The 25,523-nt window shown below is 34.7% G+C and overlaps 1 protein-coding gene across 1 annotated transcript in view; it reads left to right on the top strand.

Moving 5' to 3' along the window:
• Nucleotides 1-249: 249 nt before the first annotated feature.
• The window catches only part of FAM227B (family with sequence similarity 227 member B), a 198,874-nt gene continuing 173,600 nt past the window's right edge, over nt 250-25,523 (top strand). The window contains exons 1-7 of the mRNA XM_047075135.1: nt 250-297; nt 3,404-3,457; nt 11,490-11,721; nt 13,316-13,383; nt 18,918-18,953; nt 19,660-19,764; nt 23,893-23,991. Of these exons, the coding sequence (XP_046931091.1) occupies nt 250-297; nt 3,404-3,457; nt 11,490-11,721; nt 13,316-13,383; nt 18,918-18,953; nt 19,660-19,764; nt 23,893-23,991 (642 nt within the window). The remainder of the gene's footprint in view (nt 298-3,403; nt 3,458-11,489; nt 11,722-13,315; nt 13,384-18,917; nt 18,954-19,659; nt 19,765-23,892; nt 23,992-25,523) is intronic.

Consider the following 25,523-nt stretch of genomic DNA (forward strand, 5'->3'; position numbering starts at 1 on the left):
CCTGAAGCCCAAGTAATGTTAAGAATGTGTTGGCCTCTTTAAGTCCTCTATCTTTCCAGCCCCTCCTGGACTGCTGCTTTTTTGATAAAACTCAGAAGGGAGTCATAGGGTCTGGGCAGGGATTGTTTGTCTGAGTCCTTTGTTTTTGTATTTAGGTGTCTTTCAGACTCCAGTTTGTTGCTTCAGCTCATGCAGATGCTTAAGGTCCGTCCAGCTGATTTCTCTTCATCTCTGCAAAGTTCCTGCACCATGGCAGACCAACAGTTCCCCCAGTGGATGGTTAAAGATCACTGCCGGGTAAGGAAACTGACACAGCTTTATGCTCACTTATAAAGGGGATTTTTTTTTTTTTTAATTTCTGGTCATCCAGGCTTCCAGGTAGAAAGGCTTCATGGGCTTGCAATTGCACAGGCGCTTATGATTAGATGGACCCTACACTTGGTTTAATGGTCTGATATTACCATCTTAAAATTCTTAATAATTTTTGAACAAGGGGCTCTGCATTTTCCAAATTATGTAGCCCGTACTGCTTACTAGCACCCACTACTCTTCACTAACCTCATAGAAAAGTGAGATTTTTATTTTGTCTGGGTTTCCCTTGTTGTTACCAGGGAAGCATAGGTGTTTTGCATACTTCTACATTCTACTTAGAGCAGAAGTCCATTTAATTTATTCCTACCTCTTTTTTTTTTTTAATTTTTTTTTTTAACGTTCATTTATTTTTGAGACAGAGAGAGACAGAGCATGAATGGGGGAGGGTCAGAGAGAGGGAGACACAGAATCTGAAACAGGCTCCAGGCTCTGAGCTGTCAGCACAGAGCCCGACGCGGGGCTCGAACTCACGGACCGCGAGATCGTGACCTGAGCTGAAGTCGGCCGCTTAACCAACTGAGCCACCCAGGCGCCCCTATTCCTACCTCTTTTTAACCCTAACCTTAGAGAACTTTGGAATTTTATATTGAAATTAGCTGGAACTTGTGTGAGTTTTACTTCCTTAACTTATTTTTCTAATTTTCTTTAATTGGAATGTATTATTTTCCAATACAAGTAGGTAAAGAAGTTATGTATGTATGTGTGTATACATACACACACACACACACACACGCACACACGCACACACACATGCACGCACAATGGAATATTATGCAGCCATAAAAAGGATGAGATATTGCCACTTACAACAATGCGGATGGACCTAAAGTGTAATAAAGTGAAATAAATTAGAGAAATACAAATACCATATAATTTCAGTTATATGTGGAATCTAAAAAGCGAAACAAATGATTAAACAAAAGCAGAAACAGAACTTTAAATACAGAGAACAAACTGATGGTTGCTAGAGTTAAAGGGATGTGCAAAATGGGTGAAGAAGAATGGGAGATACAGGCTTCCAGTTGTAGAATGAATAAGCTGCAGGAATAAAAGGTACAGCATAGAGAATATAGTCAATGATGTTATAATAGTGTTGTATGGTGACAAATGGTAGCTGTACTTCAGGCGAGCACAGTGTAGAGTTGTTGAATCACCATGTTGTACACCTGAAACTAATGTAATGAGTGTCAACTCTTCTCAAGAAAAAGAAATAAAGAAATGAAGGAAGAAAGAAAAGAAAAGAGGAAAGAAAAGAAAAGGGGCGCCTGGGCGACTCAGTCGGTTAAGCGTCTGACTCTACTTCAGCTCAGGTCATGATCTCACAGTTTGTGAGTTCAAACCCCACATGAGGCTCTGTGCTAACAGTGTGGAGCCTGCTTGGGATTCTGCCTCCCTCTCTCTCTGCCCCTCCCCTGCTTGCTCTCTATGTCTCTCTCAAAATAAATAAAAAAAAAAAGAATTTTTAAAACAGAAATATGGGGATTTTTTTAGTGCTTTGTACTAGAAGTGGTTTGATAGCCATTATAAAAAAAAGGCAACATTTAAGTTGTTCTAATTAGCTTCTTTATATTTCATACATTTCAAAATATACTGATAGCTTTCTTCTAGATGACTACTACATTCACTCTCTCTGAAGATATTGTATCCCTAACATTTTTTTTTTGTCTCTAAGCATTCTGTGCATACCATCTCTCTTATTTCTTACCCTTCTCAATCTAGAGTCCCATGTTTTCCATTAAATTTTTGTGACAGCTCAATGCAGCTTTGCTCCTGAACGCTTCTTTTTGTAACGATTGTCACATATACCTTTTATTTTGTTATTTATTATCTGTTATATATTTGTTTATATTCACCATATTTCAAACAGTATTAGAGAATGAAATATTCTCTTCAACCTCAAAAGTGTAGCTATTTTTACAAAACTATGGTGATTTTGTAATCTGTATCATTTTATATATGTGAAATATATGTTATGGTAAATTAAAATGTGCTGCAATCTTTTCAGACATGCCATCATCAGACCATTAGGATATTGTATTAGGATATTCTGAATTCCTCTTATTTTTGCCTTCTTCTAATGGGTTTTTCATTCTCTAGAAATGGTCATATTATTGTTCTGAATAAATACCCATTTTTCTGATATCTATTTACTCATTTATTCATTAATTTATACACATTGCAAGTACTTATTGTGTACTAATCCTGAGTGAATCATCGTATGAAATTTTGACAATTCAGCAGTGACTTATACCATAGTTTCTATCCTCATATAGATACACATCTACATGTGTTACTGAAGAGAATCTTTTGGGGAACAAGGAGGACTTCCTAGAACAAGTGACTTTTAATTTGATATTTAAAATAAGATCAAGAAGGGATTGGACAGAGAAGGTTTGGAACAGGGAGGCTTCCAAGCAGAAGTAAGAATGTGTACAGTCTCTAAGGCAAAGAAGAACAAGATGTGGTCCTGATTAAAATCAATTTGTCTAATGAAAGAATATGTTTTCAACTTATGAGGAAACTACTAATAAAATCGGACTATTACTTATTACATGGAAATATACAAACATTTAAGTTACTTTCACCATGTCACTAGTGTGGCCTTTTATTAAATACTTCATCAGCAAGAGAGGCAAGTTAATATATTTTTGGCTTTGGATTTATTGTAGACACCATCCAACATAGCCCAAAATATCTTGGAACTCTTGTAGGAATTTGAAATTAGGACATTCAACAGGATTAATGTGGAGTTTTTTTCCCTAGAAGCAATATATAAGAAGGAAGCCTTTTACAGAATTTGGTTTGGAGGCTCAGAATTTAAACATTGATCTCTGTTCCTTTTCAAAGTGCAGGGACTTTACAAAGTGAATATTTTACAATGCCTTATGGCTCTGAAAATTATAACTTAAGTCCAGGAGCATCGTTTATTTAAGCAAATTATGTGTAAACATCATAAACAGTGTTAATTTATGTTGAGTTTGTTAGTTAGCAATATTTATATTAATTAGCAATGTTGATTTTACTTCATTAGAAAATGCATAAACCTCCAATGAACATTGAAGAATTCTTAAAGTTTCAAAATTGGGTAAGTAGTACATCTATTTTATGTGCCATTACATCTTTTAAAACATCAGTTGTGAAGATATGGAAGGCTTAAGAAAAGACTGAGAATAGAAATTCAAAAAAACTACATTTCAATGTGGGAAATACTTATAAATATTGATCTCCTTTCAGTAGGCTCTATCTTGTAGCCTTGTCAATATTCTATTCTCTTTTTGACTTTGAGAAAATTTTAGATCTGTATCCCATCAGAAGGATGATACAAACGTTTCTATATAATTTTGCTAATATGTTTGTTTTGAACATTTACACCTTAAAGAATATCTGATAATTATTCATACTTCCCTCATTTATCCATGTACCACAGTTTAGACTCACAGGTAATTTGCAGGGGTGGTGTATCAGTTTCTTTGATTGTTGAATCAGGGTGAAATATTCAAAACTGTGTTTTCATGTTGAAAGCTCCTGTTTCCATTGTTAACATTTAAGTACTGACTTCTGGAGTTATTGGGCTTGCTACAAGTTTTCCCTTGGGTCTGTTTACTCGTGAGTCTGAAGATCAGGTTTGTTTTGCATCGGAGAGTGTCAAGGACTAGGATAAAGATATTAGTGTGGAAAACAGAGAGAAAGGAGACTTTTTAAAAATGAGGTGTGTACATACTTTGAGTAATTTGGACTGAATAATTTGTACCTATTTATAAACAGAATTTGCTATACTAAATTTGCAACTAAACTGTTGAGAATAGAATTGCAAAAATACCTATATTTTTAACATCTATTTTCAATTCTTTGTTTAAATAAGTTTTTTTTTAAATGTTTTAGAAAAGCACTGAATTCCCTTTAGGAGCAAATAGAATATGAAGATATTCCTAGTTTCCAAGAGTTTATTTCAGTCACTGTAGCAGAGCCAAATATTTTAAACTATTATTAGCACAAACTTTTTGCAACTACAGTAAAACCTTGGTTTGCAAGCATAATTCACTCTGAAAACATGCTTATAATCCAAAGCACTTGTATATCAGAGCAAATTTTGCCATAAGAAATAATGGAAACTCAGATGATTCTTTCCACAACCTGAAATACTCATATAAAAATGATTACAATACTGTAATATAATATAAGATAATAAAAAATACAAAGTATAAAGAAAAATAAGCAAATTAACCTGCACTTACCTTAGAAAACCTTTGTGGCTAGTGTAAGGGAGACAAGAGAGGAGGGTTATTGTGTAGGACAGCCTTCACTATCACTAGCGGAATCACTGCTATCTATTGGCTCAATGGCATCTTTTTCTTTTTGTGCACCTTTAACAAGGAACCTATCCAACGACACTTGATTTTGTCTCCTTTTGAGGATTTTGCAGAAATGTGACATTGCATTGTCATTAAACAGATTCATCACTTGCACTGCTACAGCCTTATTTGGCTGGTGCTTTTCTACAAAATTTTGCACTGTTTCCCACATTTTACACATCTCCCTTATCTCATTTGAAGTGAGGGATTCCTCCACTTGTTTCTCTTCTTCCTCTGCAGCAGAGATGCAGATGTAGACTTCTAAAATTGTGCAACTTCAGCTACTCACGTAGCTTGTTCATACTTCTCCATGATTTCCTTAATTTATACTGGAATCATCTCTTTCTTACCACCTTTCTTTTCAACCTTTTTCTGTACAAGGGCCATTGTATGCACTTGCACGGGTGTTGACTATAGTACAGTATTGAATTCTTCTCATATACTGAATTCAATGTAAGAGGCAATAAGGCAGAGGAAAGGATCTATATCTGCAGGCAGCCTGACCTAGAAAGAAGCAAAGCATTCCTAAGCTTACTTTTGTATGGAAAAGCAAAGGACTGTCCAAAGGTGCTTTGAAGTGACAAAAATATACTAGTTCCAGTTGTGGGCACCTTCCAACATTCTGAAAAATCACTGATTTTTGCCAGACACCACAACCTGAGACTGAGCAATCCAAGCATGGGAGACAATCACCCACAATTCCACAGTGAGAGAGAGAGAGAGAGAGAGAGAAAGAGAGACAGAGAGAGATGGAAGAACCATAGGCTCAGTTGTGATCATGTGACGTTCGGGGTCATGTACTACTCATATTGCAAGACATCGCTCATATATCAAGTTAAAATTTATTAGAAATGTTTGCTCATCTTGTGGAACACTCACAGAACAAGTTACTCACAAGCCAAGGTTTTACTGTATTTTGATTTAAATAATGATGGAAATGTGCTATAGCCTAATCATAATGTTCGGGGTCTTTTTAATGCCAAGGGGAAAGGATTATAGTTAAACCAAAATCAGCAAATAATTTTGGAGATATTTGGACTATACCATCATATATGCTTAAAGATCTATGATTTCAGATGAAAATTTCTAATTATTTGAGTTGGAAAATGCATAATCACTCTGCTTAAATTAAGAATAATGCTAATCAGGGGCGCCTGGGTGGCTCAGTCAGTTAAGCGTCCGACTTCAGCTCAGGTCATGATCTCACAGTTCGTGAGTTCAAGCCCCGCATCGGACTCTGTGCTGACAGTTCAGAGCCTGGAGCCTGCTTTGGATTTTGTGTCTCCTTCTATCTCTGGCCTTCCCCCACTTGTGCTCTGTCTCTCTCTATCTCTCAAAAATAAATAAATGTAAAAAAAAAAAAAAGAATACTAATCAAATCAAGATGACAGGTTTATGCCAGCCCTTTACCAAAGATAGAATAAAATAAAAATCAAAGCAAATGTTTTATTAATGGCATGTAAGAAGCACTGTCCTTGTATCCAAAGGCCAGCGTTTATATTGATAGCTTTCAATTTTTATCATATGGCATTTGATAAAGTAACATATATCTATTTGTACTGTTTTATCACTTATAGATTTATCTGTAAAGTTGTTCTTATTGTCTCGATTTCCCAACCAAATACTTGTAATCTGTAGTTACTTTTTTTCAAGACATGACTATGTCTATGTATTGCCATACTATTGAATATTTGAAAGCATCCAGGAATAAAATGACTGGATATTTAATTTCTTATTTGCTGGACAAAACTTTTGTCTTATAGGCAATCATAAGAAAGTAATAACTTCCTCAAATTCATTTAAGAAATATTTTTGAGTGCCTATTACAATTAGAATATACTAGTGAATAAAAAGAGGCAAAGATCCCTGCCTTCATGGAACTGCTTTTTTTTTTTTTTTTTTTTTTAGAATTGAAGCATATGATAAACAAGCAAATGAATAAAACAAAACAGAAATTAAAATATATTCTAAACTGCTTATGGCCTCCTGGAAAGCCTATCTATTAATTTCCCTCTAAAATGTAAAAGCAAAGGTGTGTATCTGCATAGTGGTGTAGTGGTTAAGGACAGAGGCTCTGGTGTCAGATTGCCTGTGTTCAGATCCCAGCTCCACTACTAGCTAGCAGTAGACCAGTACCTGGAACCTACATGTTAGCTGTTAGTTTCTCATGTCTTATCACTTATCTTTCATCACATCATCTAAAGATGTCTCATTTTGGCTGATTCCTACCATTTTTATTTTTCTTTTGTAATTTTAATATTTTGTACCTTCTACTCCTGTCTTTCCCCTCTTCCTATTTCTTGTTCTAGTTCTGTGTACTTTTTTTACCTTCGGTCATTTCTCATTTATCTATTTGATCAATTCCCACATTCTCTTCCTGCTTCTTTCCCTTTTACTCCATCACCATTCTGTTTCTATTTTTATTTTTATAAAAATATTTTTGTATTCTGTTTTTATAACAGCGTCTTGTTCCACTAGTGTTGCATTACTATCAATTCTTTGACTTATCCTGTTCATTCATTCATTAATGATTTTTATCCACTACCTACCAGATGCCAGGTACTGTTCTGGACCATGGAAATACAACAATGAACAAAAAACAGAGAATACTCCTTGCCATCATGGAATTCACATCCCCCTCCTTCTGCACTGTTTCCCTTTAGTGTTACACTTTTTTAGTCCTTTTCAGTTCTTTAGGTACTCAAGAGTTGGTTTGAATTCTTTCCTTATTTACACGTCACATTTGATCTTCGCTGATGTTTCTTACTCTGCGTCCTGTTTTTCTGCTTTCATGTGACTTTTATTTAGGAGTACTTTATGTCCGTATCAATTTTCATTAACAAGTCTGTTACACTTATAATCCATACCTAGAGGGTACTCAGATCCCTACTGTGATTTTTCTCAGAAGATCAAAGGTACTTTATGATGGAATAATTATTTCAATCCCATTGTCTTTCTTTAGGGAACAACCTATTTATTTATCTGTTTGTTTATTTATCCATCCATCCATTCATTCTTTAAAACCCTCCTTTTTTTAAAGCTTAAAGAAAGAAGAGTTAAAAGTCAATTCTTCTAACCCTGGTCATTCTTCATATTTTTTACTCATTTTTGGAAACCTCAGCACTTTTTTTTAGGGCTTAGGACATGGGTGAAGACCTAATCATATGTTCAGTAAACAAAATCTCTTTTCAAACTTCAAGAGAGCCCTTCTGTCTAGCTACTAGGCTCCATCTCTAGTTGTGTACCAGTATGTCATATTCTGTGCCTCTACCACTGCCAAAGTTTAATTGCAGTAATTAAACATAACAAGCACATAGCCGATTCTTGCTTCACTGACCTTTTAAATAAGATAAATGTCTTCCTGAAGTCATCACTGAAGACTATAGTGCTATAATGGAGAATTTAACTCTTTAGGGAACAGAAATTTCCAGTCCAATTCTTTTGTCTCTTTGGAATTGGAATACATTTGTTTTTAAATTAATATAATCACTGTGGACTCTGGATGCTTAAACCCTAGTAGTGTTGATTTTCTCTCTGCCAGTAACGACATCATTTTTGCCTGGCTGCTCTTCTGCCTGTTGGCTGCTAGTTGACTCCAGTTTACCTTCCCTAGGACTGGCCACAAAATTTACTTTCAGATGATACTCTATTCAAGGAGCAGGTGGTTGAAGGAAAAATAGAAAGGAATAATAAATGAAAGTAAATAGAGAAATGAGGGGCAAAGGCAAGTATGATCTGCCACAAGATCACCATCTGGTATCCATTTAATCATGCAGCCACGAAGAAGCCAGTGAAAAATCAGAGCTTAGTTATGCATCACCTTATTCATGTTAATGTCTTTGGGACACCAGTCAATCCCCTGATTACCTTGGGAAAGTACAGAAGACAGAATCTTATGTCAGGCTTATAGGATTACGGAATACTTTATTCACCTCATAATATACTTCAATATCTTGGGAACAAGGATTGTGATATCTCAAGTCTGGCATAAGGATACATTTTTCATTAAGGTTTGTGTATATTGTAAAATCTTGCAAATGCATTTCCATTTTAGTCTCTCTCCTCTCTCCCAAATCTCCTCTAACAATAGCAACACATGACCCCTAGGGACTGTGTTTTCAAATGTGGCTGTCATTCTGACTTGACAATGTTTGTTTCCAAGAATTGCATCCTGTGATTATATCTTATTCTTCCAAAGTCTTGTACTTTTTGATACATAAGACCCAAATTTTAATGCAGGAAACTTCTCCAGGTGGTTGTGTCTTGTTTAAGATACAATATGTAGGAGTTGAGAGATGGCACTTAGGTATCTAAGTGTATTCTTTTTTCTAAAATGGTAGAGGGACATAGATACCTGTAGGAAAGTTTTCTAGAGTTAGAAGCTAGATATTATTCAGGTACCTGCTATTATTAGAGAGCATAATTTATAAATAAGACATGTATGATGGGTTCAGAAAGTCTTTAAAGGAAGAAAAAGGCAAGTGGATTAGACCAAAGCTATTTAAAATTTTAAATAATTCCTGATCTGCAGACTTCATATTTATTCCCATTTAGCTAAATTCCCAGAATATCTCACCCAAATTCCATTCAAGAGTTTATTCTCTGCAGATTTTCTACCATTGCAAAAAACATTCTTTTACTCATACACCTTTCTTAATGTAGGCCAACTTTTTTTGTTTTCTTATTAGTTGATTATAATTAAAAGATAATCTTGTATTTAGATTTGCAAATATTGTTATGAAACTCCTTCCTTTCCCTTCATTTCCCTTTCTCTTCTTCCCTTACTCTCTTTCCTTTCCTGAGCAATTTAGTCCTGAAGCCACTTTGGGACCCAAACAAGGCAGGTGTCCATATTGGCACTGGGGAGGAGGATGTACTGTGATGGCCCTGGGAAAGCTATCTGAATTCAACCATGGTGAGGAGGGTATACATGTCACGCCTAAGGTCCAAGGGAGTGAGATGATATCCACCTGTGGCTGGGGATAAGGAGTTTTTCCAGGGATGTATGGAAGTAGGCTGTGGCTTGGTATGAGAAGCCAGAGCTCAGGTAGGGGTAAGGAAGGTATCCCTGAAGAATTGGCAGCCTGGCATTGGATGTCAGAGTCTAAGCAGGATGAAAAGGGCATCTACATAGAAAAGAAGCTCCCAGTGAGAGGAGAGATTGGTTACCCAAAAAGATTGATCAAATAAGTACATATGCTAAAGATAATGGCAAATAGATTTTTCACCGTTGGAGGTGGTAATTGTACTATGGAAAGAAAGAAAACTAGAATGTTTGGAATTGGAATTCCAGGTTTCACTGTGAACTCATGGTTTTAAATACAGTAAAACCTTAGTTTGTGAGCATAATTCATTCCAGAACCATGCTTGTAATCCAAAGCACTTGTATATCAAAGCAAATTTCCCCATAAGAAATAATGGAAACTCAGATGATTCATTCCACAACACAAAAATATTTATATAAAAGTGATTACAATAATGTAATATAATACAAAATAATAAAGAAAATACAAATGTAAAGAAAAATAAATGAATTAACCCGCACTTAACTTTGAAAACCTTCCTGGCTGGTGTCAGGGAGAGAGAGGAGGGTTATTGTGTAGGACAACTTTCTCTATCACTGATGGAATCACTGTTACCTACTGGCTCAATGGAATCTTTTTCTGCATGGGGGCCATTGTGTACGCTTGGACAAATGTTGACTGCAGTACAATATTAATAAACTCTTATTATATACTATATTTAATGTAACTGGTAGTAAGGCAGCAGAGGAAAGGGTCTATATTCTATATGTGCAGGCAGCCTGACCTAGAAAGAAGCAAAGAATTCCTAAGCTTACTCTTGTATGGAAAAGCAAAGGACTGTCCATAGGTGCTTTGAAGTGACAAAAAATACATGAGTGCCAGTTGTGGGCACCTTCCAACATTCTGAAAAATCAATGATTTTTGCCAAACACCACAGCTTGGGACCGAGCATCAAAGCTCAGGAGACGATCACCTACAATCAGTGAGACAGAGAGAGAGAGAGAAGAACCATTGGCTCAGTTGTGACCATGAGACTTTCAGGGTCATCCACTACTCGTATTGTAAGGCATCACTTGTTTATCAAGTTAAAATTTATTAGAAATTTTTGCTCATCTTGTGGAACACTCACAAAACAAGTTACTCGTAATCCAAGGTTTTATGGTACAAAGAGATCAAAAAAAGACTGGGGAATTTGTAGACTGAAGGAGACTAAAGACTTATGAAGCCTAAATGTAATACATGAGACTGAACTAGATCCTTTTGCTATAAACAGCATTATTGGTTCAGTTGATAAGACTTGCACAGAGTCTGAGAATTAGGTAGGAATAATGTATGACTGCCAATTTCCTGAACTGATGGTTATATTTGATTATGTAGAAGAATGTTTTTGTTTTTAGTAAATACACACTAATGTATTCGAGGAAGATGGGGCATCAGTCAAGTAAGCAACTTATTTTCAAATGATTCAGGAAATAAATTTTTTTGGTAAAACATTTGAAACTTCTAATCTTTATGATTGTTTCACAGTTTCAAAAAATGCATTTAATAAAAAATTATTCTGTGTTGTGCAATATTTTGAACACCTGAAACTAACATAACATTGTATGTTAATTATATTTCGGTAATATAAAAAAAGATAATGCAATGGAATTAAGTCTCAATTTTAGCTCATTGATTTTGAATTCTATTATTTAAATTCATCAAAAATGATTTAGGTTGTATTCACTCACATTTTTTGCAGGATTATTGGCCAAGGGAAATCTACTTTGGAGACAGTGATAAATGGCTACACACTGTAAAGAAAATGAAAGAAGATAGTTCATTTACGTCAATTTATACACATCTGTGGGGAACTGTCCCTCGAATACATGATGCAATCATTACCATGGAGTCAAGATTAGGGGAATGTTCAATTCTTTTGAAAAACCATGCCTCTAAAATATTTGAGTGGAACAGCATAATTTCTGAGACAAGTAAACTTTATTTCTTTATAATGGTAAAGTAATGGTCACTTTTGTGTGTCTGCATGTCTGTCTCTGTGTGTGCATTCTCATAAAGAATGAAATCCTAAGGTGTAAAATATCTGAAAACATAAAATTTATTTTATTTTAAAACTTCTTCATTTCAACATAGTTCAGTCAAGATTTTTAGTTGAACATGAACATGTGGATATAATGGAAGTGTTGTTAGAACAAAGCCTAAAATAGTTGTGAACTTTGTTAAGCTAGAGTGGAGGTAGCAGAATAACAAGAAAACAGGGTTGTATCAACTCTGTGTTGGTACCAGAGACAAGCAAGGAATCAAGGGTCAAAACATAAGAACAGAGGGGCGCCTGGGTGGCGCAGTCGGTTGAGCGTCCGACTTCAGCCAGGTCACGATCTCGCGGTCCGTGAGTTCGAGCCCCGCGTCAGGCTCTGGGCTGATGGCTCGGAGCCCGGAGCCTGTTTCCGATTCTGTGTCTCCCTCTCTCTGCCCCTCCCCCGTTCATGCTCTGTCTCTCTCTGTCCCCAAAATAAATAAACGTTGAAAAAAAATTAAAAAAAAAAAACATAAGAACAGAAACACCTAAAACCCAAAGTAAGGTGAGCTACATGAGCTGGGTTAGCCTGTAGGAAGTGTTCAGCATTCAGTAGTGAAAAACTACAGACTGAATGAAGAGCATATCTGCTAGTAATGATTGTTTTTACCTTTTTTCAGTATTTATATAATATTTTTCTTATATAGTTGTATTTCTTAATGCTTAGAGAGTAGCTTTAGGTACTAATGATGATTCTTGTATTATTCTTTATTTAGTGGGCAAACTTTTCATAATACAATCCTTAAAAATGATAATATTGGTTTACTTACAAAGTCTTTTCTGTGTGTTAAATATATTTAATTAGTTATATTAGATATCTGACCTCCTTTTTTTACATCTTGATTTGTCAAATTCTTACAATGTGTTTAATATACTATTAAATTCACTACTGTTTTAGTTTAAATTTTCTTACTGAATTTTTCATCATTTTTAGTGTTAAAAGTGTTTTTAAATTATATAAGCTATATATATATAGCTTGTATGTGTGTCTGTAATAGAGGGAGGTATAGAGAGAGAGTGAGCACAGGTGTACATTTTCAAAAAATATTTTATGTTTTATATATATTTTATATATACTCATTGTCCTCAATATGTAAATGTCTGAGCTTCAACTCAGGTCTAGGTTACCTGACTTCAAAGTAGTCCCCCATAATCTTTCACTGGGCCTTGCTCCAAAGTACTGTACTTTATTGAATTTAAGGTGACCATGAAATAACCAAATGTAAGTAGCTAAGCTATTTGAAAAACATGGGCTTATTCAGTGGGAAAGAACTGAGATAAAACTTTAGATTTAGGAGGAAGTACCAAAGACAAATTAGTTAGAACATGACATTTCTAAAAAAAGGAAACCTAATACAGTATTTGTACATTCAACTAAGGGTATGTGTGTCTAGCATTATGCTTATCAAAATAGCTAGTTGATCTCATTAAATAGTTTAATATGTAATTTCTTTAAAGTATTTAAATTTTATCTAATCATTCTTTTAAAGGTTCTAAAGGAAAATTGGAAAGATACAAGGCATTTCTAAGGAAGCACCATAAGAGAAAGAAGATAATGGTATGGATTTGTTTTCATCTTCCTTGAAAAATTATATTTTCACAGAAAATATAATTACTATAATTTCCTAGATAAGCACCGGTAGCATTTTTAACATTTCCCTTTAGTCTTTTATTGCCTGTGTATCTGTTTATGGGTTTTTAAAATAGGTGGACTCATATTCTTCTTTACACTCAGTATTAGAGTGTTGGCATTTTTCACATTACTATGTTACTTGAAGACTTAATGTATACAATACAACCTCCAGCTATTTAATAATTTATAATAACCTACTTCACTATTATAATAGTGCAGATTCCATGTCAGTCCTCTTCCTTTAGAAAATATTAGCAATTATTTTTTATTACCTTTAGAATTGCTTTGTCAATTTTTGTTAAATCTCTTTGAGTGTCTGATTAGAATTATAATAGACTTCAAATGAACTTTTAGAAACCTAGTCCTTTTCAAAAATACATTCTAAAATTATATAATGTTACAGTCATGAAGACTTTAAGTGCCACCACTAGCCTACCCACCTCATTAAATTTTGTTTTTTAAATTTCAAAATTACTTTGTTTATTCCTGATTATGATTCAGGTAGTCATTTTAGAGAATCAGAAGAAATAGATAAGCAATAGAAAGGATAAGCGCTGTAATTCTATCATTTATCAGCAAATCACATGTATCTCACTATCTAGTTGTCACTTTCACCTTTCTTTTATTTTAAAAATAATTCAGAAAATTTGGATTAAATTATACATTTCTTGGGGCGCCTGGATGGCTCAGTTGGTTGAGCAACCGACTTCGGCTCAGGTCATGATCTCATGGTTTGTGAGTTCGAGCCCCGCGTCAGGCTCTGTGCTGACATCTCAGAGCCTGGAGCCTGCTTCTGATTCTGTGTCTCCCTCTCTTTCTGCCCCTCCCCCACTCGTGTTCTGTCTCTCTCCATCTCAGAAATAAATAAACATAAATTTTTTTTTTAATTATATATTTCTAATTCATTAAATGTATTATGAAATTTTCATCAATAAATATTTTTCTTCACCATATTAAGCGTAAACTAATGTAATAGCTCTTTGGTTAGACACTTAAGTTAGTTTTCGTTATTCGGTATTATTTACAAAGCTGCTCTGAACTTATTTGGAGCTAAAGATTGTGCTCATCCAGGATTATTTTCTTAAGATAAATTTCCAGAAGTGGAACAGCATGGGAAAAGGAATGTGAAAACCTAAGTGTTTTGATACGTATTGCCAAATTGTTCTCTACAAAAGTAGTACCAATTTATATTTGTAACAATAGAGTTTGTGATTGATCCCTTACCCATTTCCTTGTCCACATTTAATACTATATCTTTGAATGTTTGCACAGTTGATTGGCATAAATGTTATCAATTGCATATGTTTTACTAATGAAGTTGATACTTCAGGTTTTTCTTAGCCTTTGTGTTTCTATTACTCTGAGTTGCCTATTTATGAACTTTGGCCATTTGGGGGGCTGTTCTTTTTTCATTTTTACAGCTGTTTGTGCTTTAAAAATGTTAACCCTTTCAGTAATATGTGTTATACATATTTATACCACCTTTTTTGTAGCTTTTTAGCCCAAAGAAGGTTTTTTTTTTTTTTGGTCATATAGAATTTCATATTTTTATGGATCTATAATTTTCTATTGAAGTTTTCTTCCTTTAGTGCCATAATATTTAAGAAGTCTTCCTTCATCACAAGATCATACATACCTTCACCTGTGTTCTGTTGTATCATTCTTACAGATAATTGTGTGTGTGTGTGCTTAATTGTTTAATTCATCTCATGTTTATTTTTGTGTAAGGGAGTAAAACATAAGAATTTTGTTTTAGGTCATCAGTAAATTTGTGTGATTTTCTTCATATAAGGTCTAAACATCCCCTGTCAAATTTATTCTTAGGTATCTTAAGTTTTAATTACTAATGTCACTGAGATTTTTTCCATTAGTTATTAAATGGGTTATTGTTGGTATATAGGAAATTATTTTTGGTATATACATACTAGTCAATAGCGTTAGTGGTTTCTCATCTTGTCTTCAATTTAGAAAGAATGATAGTACTTTGCTATTAGGCATCATTTTAAATGTTCAGATAGCAATCTTTTTTTACACAATAAAATTTATTTTTATTCCTAGTTTATTAAAGATATGTGTATGTGATGTTGATAGAGATCAGCTATAGCTATAGATATCTCCTTGCTCAAATACTTGAAAAAGAATCTCCATGGTTTGAAAAGAGAGGAAGATAATCCACAGTGATGATAGCAGAAGCTACTTTCAACTTTTAATCTATGAATGTGTCAGATTGCATTAGTAGCTTTTCAGAAGTTGAGCCATTCTTATATTCTAATATTCTCTTCTTCTATTCTTATATTCTTAGGGTATACTTTTTTATTACATTACTGGATTGGATTCGCTATTGTTTTGTGTGGATGTTTGCATGTGTGTTTGATAAGATATGATTTTCTTTTGGTTTTCATATGAAAATTACACTAATCCCAGAAAATGAGTTACTTACCTATATTTCTCTTTCTAGTTTGTAAACTATAGAATATAATAGTTATATTGGGATATCATTTGTTTTATAGATATATAGATATAGATTTAGATATAGATAGAGATTTAGATATAGATTTAGATATCATTTGTCTTTTGGATGTTTGTCAAAAGTTGACTATGAACTTCTGTTTATTTAATTATTGTTTATATTTTGCAGGGGGATTAGGTAAGTTGACAGAAATGCTGTGTGGAAGTTAACAGATTTCATAAATATCAACTTGGGTAGATTGTCAAAACATAATATTGAGTGAACAAAACCAAATTACCCATTCATCAGTCAATGGACATATGGGGTCTCTCCATAATTTGACTACTGTTGATAATGCTGCTGTAAACATTGGGGTGCATGTGCCCCTTCATATAAGTATTTTTGTATCCTTTGGATAAATTCCTAATAGTGCAGTTGGGTAGTTCATAGTACCCATAGTTGGGTAGTTCATAGGGTAGTTCTATTTTTAATTTTTGAGGAACCTCCATACTGTTTTCCAGAGTGGCTGCACCAGTTTACATTCCCACCAACAGTGCAAAAGTGTTCCCCTTTCACCACATCCTTGCCAACATCTGTTGTTCATGAGTAGTTTGTTTTAGAGGAGATGTGGTATATATATATATGTATACAATGAAATATTACTTGGTGATGAAAAAGAATGAAATCTTGCCATTTGCAACAACGTGAATGGAACTAGAGGGTATTATACTAAGTGAAATAAGTCAGAGAAAAACAGATAACATATGATTTCACTCATATGTGGAATTTAAGAAAGTTAACAGATGAACATAGAGGAAAGTAAGGAAAAATAAGATTAAAACAGAGAGGGAGGTAAACCATAAGAGATTCTTAAATATAGAGAAAAAACTGAGGGTTCCTCAAGGGGAGGTGGTTAGAGGGATGGTTTTAAATGGGTAATGGGCATTAAAGAGGGAACCTTTTGGGATGAGCACTGGATGTTATGTGTAAGAGATGAATCACTGAGTCTACTTGTGAAGCCAAGACTATACTGTCTGTTACATATATGTACATACATATATGTATGTATTTGTACATACAAATAGTATGTACAGTTGATACGATTCCTTTAAATTTTAAAGACACACAAGAAGTGTTCATATTCTTCATGTATAGGTACACACATAGGTAAAAATCTGTTAATGGAATGGAAGGAATGCAAACCCAACAAAAATAATAGTGACTATCTGAAGGAAGAGAAACACTGAATAGAACTATAGAGATCATGGTAAAAAGGGAATCTGAACTTTATACTTTATTATATAAATTTCACATTTCATTTTAAAAATTAGTGTTAAGCAGGGGTGCCTGGGTAACTCAGTTGGTTAAGCATCTGACTTTAGTTCAGGTCATGATCTCACAGTTCATCAGTTTGAGCCCTACATTGGGCTCTGTGCTGACAGCTCAGAGCCTGGAGCCTGCTTCAGATTCTCTGTCTCCCTCTCTCTCTGCCTCTCCCCTGCTCACATTCTGTCTCTGTCTGTCTGTCTGTCTGTCTCTCTCTCTCTCTCTCAAAAATAAACATTAAAAAGAAAAGTCTTAGGCAAATACTAAAATGTCAACAGTAATCCATTCTAGGTTGTGGGAACATGAAAACACTGGTAATTTCTTTTTTTTTTAATTTTTAAAGGAATTTCAAAAATTCTGACTTTTGAATTTTATCAGATAACTTCTGAGGATCTATTGCAATGACCTTTAGATGAATTATACTAACAAAAGTTTAAATTATTTTTATTGCTAAATGTGTTTTATTGGAATTTTATATCTCGATTTTAACATGTGTTATTTATATTTTTGTGATATCTTGTCTAGGTTGTATAATCAAACACTAGTTCTGTATTACTGTTACTGTGCTCTTTGAAAACTTCTAGTATATCTTTGCTTCCCACAGAATAAAGCCAGGACTTTGAGATTAACATTAACATCTTTCTAAATCTGACCCCATCCTCATTGACTAATTATATCTGTAGCTCTCAAGCACACAGCTGTCTGTTTTTATCATAATTGATTTTATTTTCCCTAAATAATCTTTTTTTGCTCCTTTGCATACTTTTTTAAATGTCAATAATGTCATCTTCCTTCAGTTAGTAATCTGCTCTCGTTCTTTCAAATTTGTTTCCTTTGTCATTTCCTTTATGACATACATATTGTATAATGTGTGTGTTTATGTGTGTGATTTGCCTGTAAGTTTAGTTATTCCTGGAGGAAGTAGGGATGTGAAAATGATCAAAAACTAATGTGTACAGGCTACTTATTCTCTGTGTAAAGTAGAATGGGGGACATAGAGATACACCACCTAAACTGCCTGTCAAGGATCTGTTGCCCTAGCTGCTAAGAGTGCTTTAGGGGACACCCTCTAGCTGTCAGCCCCTTTCGGGGTTTGCTTCACCTACAGAGAACTTCCTCTTCTAAAGACATACTCTTCCAGGAACCGCCTAAATCCAGTGACTGATCAAGTTGGAGGTGGAAAGGCCTAGCTATTTCAACCCAGTGCAGGATAACTGTGATGGGCCCTTTCAGCTCTAAAGCCCTTTTTAGAGTGCTTTGAGGTTGTTAGGCATATATTACAGCTGACTTCTCTAACTTCCCAATTATGCCTCTCTCTTTGCCTTCCATAGATATTGATCCCAAAGGCACTCCCAGTAGATATTCTGCACACTAAATTTCACCTCAGAGTCTATTTCCCAGTGAACCAAAACGGCAATAAGTAGTTTTATATTTCTGTTATAGCCCTTTATCCCTCTGTGTTTTGTTTGTATACATATCTGATTCCCTTATTGAACTATGACTAGCTTGAGGGCAAGGACCATCTTTGTATTCCTAGCATCTAGCACAGCAACAGCATTCTAGGCTTCGGTAGCAGATATACACACACGCATGCACACACACACCCACACAAGTTACCTGAACAAATTTACAAAATATAAAAATTTAAAAGATTTTTAAAGATTTTGTTTTAAATGTTTTCCAGCTTTCAGATGAAATGGAGACAAAGAAGACTGTAGAGGTATTTAAAATTTCTGTTCTATGAGATTATGTATCAAAAGTATTATGTAGAGGGGCGCCTGGGTGGCTCAGTCAGTTAAGCATCTGACTCTTGGTTTCAGCTCAGGTCAGAATCTCACAGTTCGTGGGTTCAAGCCCCTCATCAGGCTTTGAACTGACAGCTGTGGAGTCTGCTTGAGATTCTGTCTCCCTGTCTTTCTCTGCCCTTCCCCCACTCTCTGTCTCTCTCTCTCTCTCTCTCTCTCTCTCTCTCTCTCTCTCTCAAAATAAATAAACATTTTTTAAAAAGTATTATGTGGAAATGAAAAATGTTTATAATAACATAGATGTAGCTATAAATATAGATGGAGCCCTGAGGGAAGAGGTGGGTACAGGTATAGAAGCTTTCTCCTGCCTTTCTTTATTGGTAGTTTAGCTAAAATTCTTGATCATTTGGGTTATGTCAAAGTTGGTTCTGAAATATGATTTTGTTTTGCTTTTGTATTTGGCATATGAATATGCCAGGGCTCTTAATTTCATGGAATCAGAAAATATGAAGATTTTTTTAAGGTAGGATAAATATTTTTCACTTATTTTAGTAGGAGAAAGTGAAATAATTATGTTAATGAATTATAGTTAAATATTTATCTGTCTTCTGTAGTCCTGTGAGACTGCTATACTGAAAAGGGTGAAGTAATTAGTGTTCTGTGATACTTCCCTCTTTCTAGGGTTGCAGCTTCTCAGGATTCAAAACAAATGAACTTACTCAACTACCCAGACATTTGGATGCTGAACAAATTTATCTTTTTATTTTAAAAACCCAGAAGTTTGATGTACGTAAACATTGTTATTGTATGATACATTTTGAGAATATGATTTAATGATTCAGACCTTTATTTAAAGCCATGACAAATTAGGTATTAAGCATAAGCATGATTGAATTTTGAAGGCATTAAGTCTGGCAGGAAAAGACCAGTGATATTTAATACCCTGATCACTAGAAAAAAATGTATTGGACTCTGTGTTACTGCCTCAGGAGTCTGAGGTTGCTACTGTGCATTGCCTTGGCATGTGACTGTAACAAGTGTTTTCCCCTCCCTCTCCTGCTTTATCAGCTCAAGATATTTTAGTCTGCTTATTTTGACCCCAAAATAACTTATGGGAGCCCTTCCCCACAATCCCATCTTTTGTGCCTCCAAGTGTCTGGGGAATTTTTGAGTAGTATCTCCACAGGGTGGCCAGTTGAAAAACTGTAAGCATAGGAAGGTAACTAGATCATTGCCCATTGGTTGCCAAAGGTGGGATGAGAGTTGTGTGGTTACTAATACTGATTTCCCACTTAAATATTAGGTGGTCACCTAACAAGGTTTCCATTTCCTGAAGGCTTAAACAACACTCCCTTATCCCCAAGCAGATTCCTTTCAGACAGTTCTCTGAGATGAAGTTGGCTCCTGGTAGGCCCTCTTCCCCATCTTTCACCTCCAGCTTTCCTGTGCCTCTTTGTTTCTCAACCCAAAATCCCTGTTTGTTTCCTCTCCTACAATAGTCCATCAGAAGGAACATAATCAGCCATTAAGCCCCTCCTAATGGTTGCAGTGTTACAAGAAGTAGAGTCTGATTGACCTGGTTTGGATCTTCTGCTTACCCTCAGGCAACTACAGAGCACCTCTATTAACAACTATATCTAGATTCAGTAATGACACTCTCTCTTATTTTCCATGCTAATACAAATGTTTTTCAATTCTCTTTTACATTTTGTGGGATTTTGGTGACAGTGAAGGCTTAGTGTGACCTCTTTATACAATCACCTGATCCCATTTTTGTAGAGAAATACTATAGGTGCTAATTATAGTTATGCCTGGATCATGAGCATATTTATTTCTTTTCTCTGACTATATTTTCCACACTTTCCTCAGGAAAAATATTTTATTGTTATAAAAAAATTGTGATTCAAATCAGTTTATGAATGTTGTTCTAGATAATCTATAATATTTTTTCTAACTCTAAAACTCCGTGTTCTAAGATGGTACTACTATATTTTAAATATGGATCCATGGGGCACCTGGGTGGCTCAGTCGGTTGAGCGTCGGACTTCGGCTCAGGTCACGATATCACGGTCCGTGAGTTCGAGCCCCGCGTCGGGCTCTGTGCTGACTGCTCAGAGCCTGGAGCCTGCTTCAGATTCTGTGTCTCCCTCTCTCTCAGACTCTCCCCCATTCATGCTCTGTCTCTCTCTGTCTCAAAAATAAATAAACGTTAAAAAAAATTAAAAAAAAATATGGATCCAGTACATCTAACACAAATCAGAAGATAATCACATAAACAAGACATAAAAGTGCAGCTATGAGGAATTTTTAATATGGTTAATTTGGAGGATGCTTGCATTTTTGAAAGAAATAGTAAAGTGAAGAGTGGAAGTAGATATGGGTAGAGGGTGGTTGGAGTATGACAAGCATCTGGGTATATCTTGGCATAGATACCCAGTGTTTTATTTGGTAATATCCCTAGCTGATTTCAAAAAAGAATTTAAATTGGTTTACTATAGCATGTACAATGCAATAACATTAAAATAAATTATGAGGTTATAGTAAAGAGAATAAGTGTAGGAAAATAAAAATAATCAGAGAAGATTATTTCATAGAAATGCTTATGATAACAGACCAAGGGATTGAACTTAAGGATCTGAAACTTGCAAAGAGGAGGTTATAGGGCTTCTGTTACAGGAATGGAAGTATGGGAATCCATGGAATTAACGAATTCACCTAACCCCATCCAAACATGTTCCTTTACATACAGTCATTAATTTAGTTCCTTGATGAGAGAAAGTGTACATTATTCCCTCTACCTCCCAGAACAGAACCATGGTTACAGGTGATGCTTACTAAACACTTTATTGAATTAAAGTGAGTGAAAAATGACCTATATTCTGAATAAGATTAGAAAGCTGAGCCACAGGCATAATGATATACATGAATAGAAATTCAAAAGAAAATTAGAAGTCATTTTGTCTAACCTAGACTCAATGTTAGGAAAAAAATAAAGTTCCAAGTTAGATAATCTAGGTTTTAAGATATGTTTACATTTACTTAAATCAAAAAAAAAAAAAAAGTATCACAGAGTGGTGAGAGGAGAAGAGAGAACCTTTTAACTTTTTCAGCTGTGCTTGGGGTTTTGGGGCAATTTCCAATTTTTGATTGTTTTGACTAAATATTGATATACTTTTTTTTTTTTCAACGTTTATTTATTTTTGGGACAGAGAGAGACAGAGCGTGAACGGGGGAGGGGCAGAGAGAGAGGGAGACACAGAATCGGAAACAGGCTCCAGGCTCCGAGCCATCAGCCCAGAGCCTGACGCGGGGCTCGAACTCACGGACCGCGAGATCGTGACCTGGCTGAAGTCGGACGCTTAACCGACTGCGCCACCCAGGCGCCCCTAAATATTGATATACTTTAAAGAATTTGAAATTTTACTGAAAAAGGAAGTTAGTGATACTAGACATAGCCAAAACAGAATAGAAGCAATCATGCACTTACTGTACACTGAAAAGAATCTTTGCTTGAAATTTGCAAATAATTTAAACAAAACTATTCAGCTTTTCCCTGTATTTCAATTTTCTACTTTTTTTCTTTATGTACTTTACGTATTTCCTTATAATTAAGAAATACTAAATCTAAGCTGTTAAGTACTAAGTACTAAATTGAAGCTGTTACCAATGGACTCCATACTGTAATTAGTGTCCTATGAAAGAGAAGTGCCCCCACAGAATCATGACAAGGAATCTTTTTTGGCATAAAAGTCAGCATGATATCCTTTTGTAGACTTGTACTTGAGGAACAGTAATTCATACCTATAGATTTCATTAAAGTAAGTCTTGAACTGTAATGAATCTGGCATTTTAAAACTTTTAGTAAATCAATAAGATAAAATCATCTATTGAATGTGCCCATTTAAAGCAAGATTTCTGGTCAACATAAATAGATTTAACTTTATGTGACAATTTTTATCAATTGCCTGAAGAGTACACTCTATTTAGATAGAGTCTAGACTTACAATGGGGCTTGTTGGGATAGAATTCCAATATTGTTGGTCTTTAGTATAAAAAGGAAATTGTAGCATATATTGTGGAATTTTTGCTGTTCTTAGTCTAGCCTACAATGTCATTTAAATAGCTACTATGCAGATCTGATTGTTGAGCACATGAAATGTGGTTAGTGTGACTGAGATGAATTTTTTATTTCATTTCTTTTAATTAACTTGTATATGAATTTTAAAAGTAATAGCTGATTCAGTTATTGAAAGCTCTCAATTATGGTTGGAGCAAAATCACAACTCTGTATTTTATGAAGTCTAAATACTGACCTAGTATTTATGATAAAAATGAATTGTTCAAATTGAGATGTGCTATAAATATAAAATATATACAGTATTTCAAACACCTGCTCCCACAAAAGAATGTAAAATATTTCATTAAGAATTTTTTACAACAGGAGCACCTGGGTGGCTCAGTCGTTTAAGTGTCCGACTTCCGCTCAGGTCATGATCTCACAGTTCATGAGTTTGAGCCCTGTATCGGGCTCTGTGCTGACAGCTTAGAGCCTGGAACCTGCTTCTGATTCTTTCTCTGCCCCTCACACACTCACACACTCACACACACACACACACTCTCTCTCTCTCTCTCAAAAATAAACATTAAAAAAAGAATTTTTTACAATTATATGTTGAAATGATAATATTTTAAATATATTTTATTAAATAAAATATGTCATCAAAATTAATTTCACTTTTTACTTTTTTAAATTGGCTACTAGAAAATTTAATATTATCTACATGGCTCAACTAAATTTCTATTGAACAGTGCTAGTCTATAACCATTGAATACATACTCTATATACAGCCTATTTACATTAACATGTTTTATAATGTATTTTAATTTGATCTCCATGTGTCTTTTGTTCCACAGGAAAAAGTTTTTAAAATCTGGAAGACCCATTTTCTCTCAGAAGCTTCTATTGCTCTTTTACATGATTCATTTTGGTGGTGGTTTCTGCATAAATTTAAGGTATGATGTTATTTTTTAAACTTCTTTTTTTTAAGTTGATTTGTAGTACAGTGAATTTTTTAGTAGAGATAGCAGTGGTACAAAAAAGTGTTTTTTGGATCCTTTCACAGAAATTGGGTTTTTAGTATTCTTCACATGTTAGAAATCCTGTTTAAAATCTAGAGTTCTTTCTGGAGCACCAGGATGATTCAGTTGGTTAAGCATCTGACTTCGGCTCAGGTAATGATCTCATGGTTTTTGAGTTTGAGGCCTGCATCCGGCTCTACACTGGCAGCAAAGAGCCTGCATGGGATTCTCTCTCTTCCTCTCTCTCTCTCTCTGTCCCTCCCCTTCTTGCCCGTGTGTGTGTGTGTGTGTGTGTGTGTGTGTGTGTGTGTTCTCTCTCAATAAATAAATAAACTTTAAAAAAAATCTAGAGTTCTTTCAGAGGAGTTAAAACTTTAATATGGATTTCAAAGATCCTGAATCTTCATTAATCAGAAAAAAATTGGTGAAATCAGTGTAGTGAATAATACAGTTTTAGCTTAACTCAGTGCTATAATGTGCTGACAAAAAGGTAAACAGAAAACCCACTGTAAATCATTGCAGGAATTTTCATCTGGAAAATAGTCCACACCTCTGATGGATACAGGGTCTTTATTTGATTCAGAAAAGTAAAAAACTCTGATTGGGTTTAAGAAGAGAAAGACATCTGGATATCTGGGAAAGATATCTGGGAAACAGTAAGAGAATGGAAATAAGAAGCACAGGAGTCTTACAGTTAGAGACTATGGGAGGCTGGGAAAAGTGGTGAATACCAATGACTGTTGTATGTCCTCTGGATCTGGGAGAGTAGCAGAATGAGGAACCCTGGGATCACGGCCCAAGCACTAAGAAGATGTGCCATTACATCAAAGAAGTTTACAAATAGACTCCACTCTCTACCTTTCTCCAGCTCAAATTACTTGCACAAAGCTACTTATGGATTGTCACAGGAATTTTGTACCATGAAGAAATGGGTGTTAACCAGTTTTACATACAAACCATTCAGTTAGTGCTATATGTTAGAATAATTAGTGTAATTCCAGATTAAGGTTATCTGTCCTGTATTTCTGATATTGTTAGGAGCTCTGGATATAGCATTATCTAGTGAAATTCATGAAATCAGGAGAATTTCATCACCTTAAATTTCTTTCTCTAGATCTGGATGCTGAATTTATGTTTTTCCTTGAAACAGAGAAACATTACATTCCGGCTTTAATCTGTTAAGATTATATGTAACAAGTTTTTGAAGGAAACATAATCTAAGAGTGTTTCTAGTAATTGTTTTGTCAGGCAATAATAGTATTTTATTGCTTTGAACAAACACAGATTTGACACCAAAATATTAATGACCCACTGCATTTATATTGTTTTTTGGAATAATAAGGAATTAGATTTTTTTTATCTTTAACCAAGCTATTCTCTAGAAACTAGTGGCTTTCTGAAATTAAAATGTAATAATTTAGTAATAACTTTAAAACATTATAACTTAATAAGATTTCTGGTGTCAT

The sequence above is a fragment of the Lynx rufus genome, unplaced genomic scaffold (assembly GCF_022079265.1).
Source record: "Lynx rufus isolate CCGP_SWC_20201006 ecotype Redwood Valley unplaced genomic scaffold, mLynRuf1.p SCAF_13, whole genome shotgun sequence".
Taxonomy (NCBI): domain Eukaryota; kingdom Metazoa; phylum Chordata; class Mammalia; order Carnivora; family Felidae; genus Lynx; species Lynx rufus.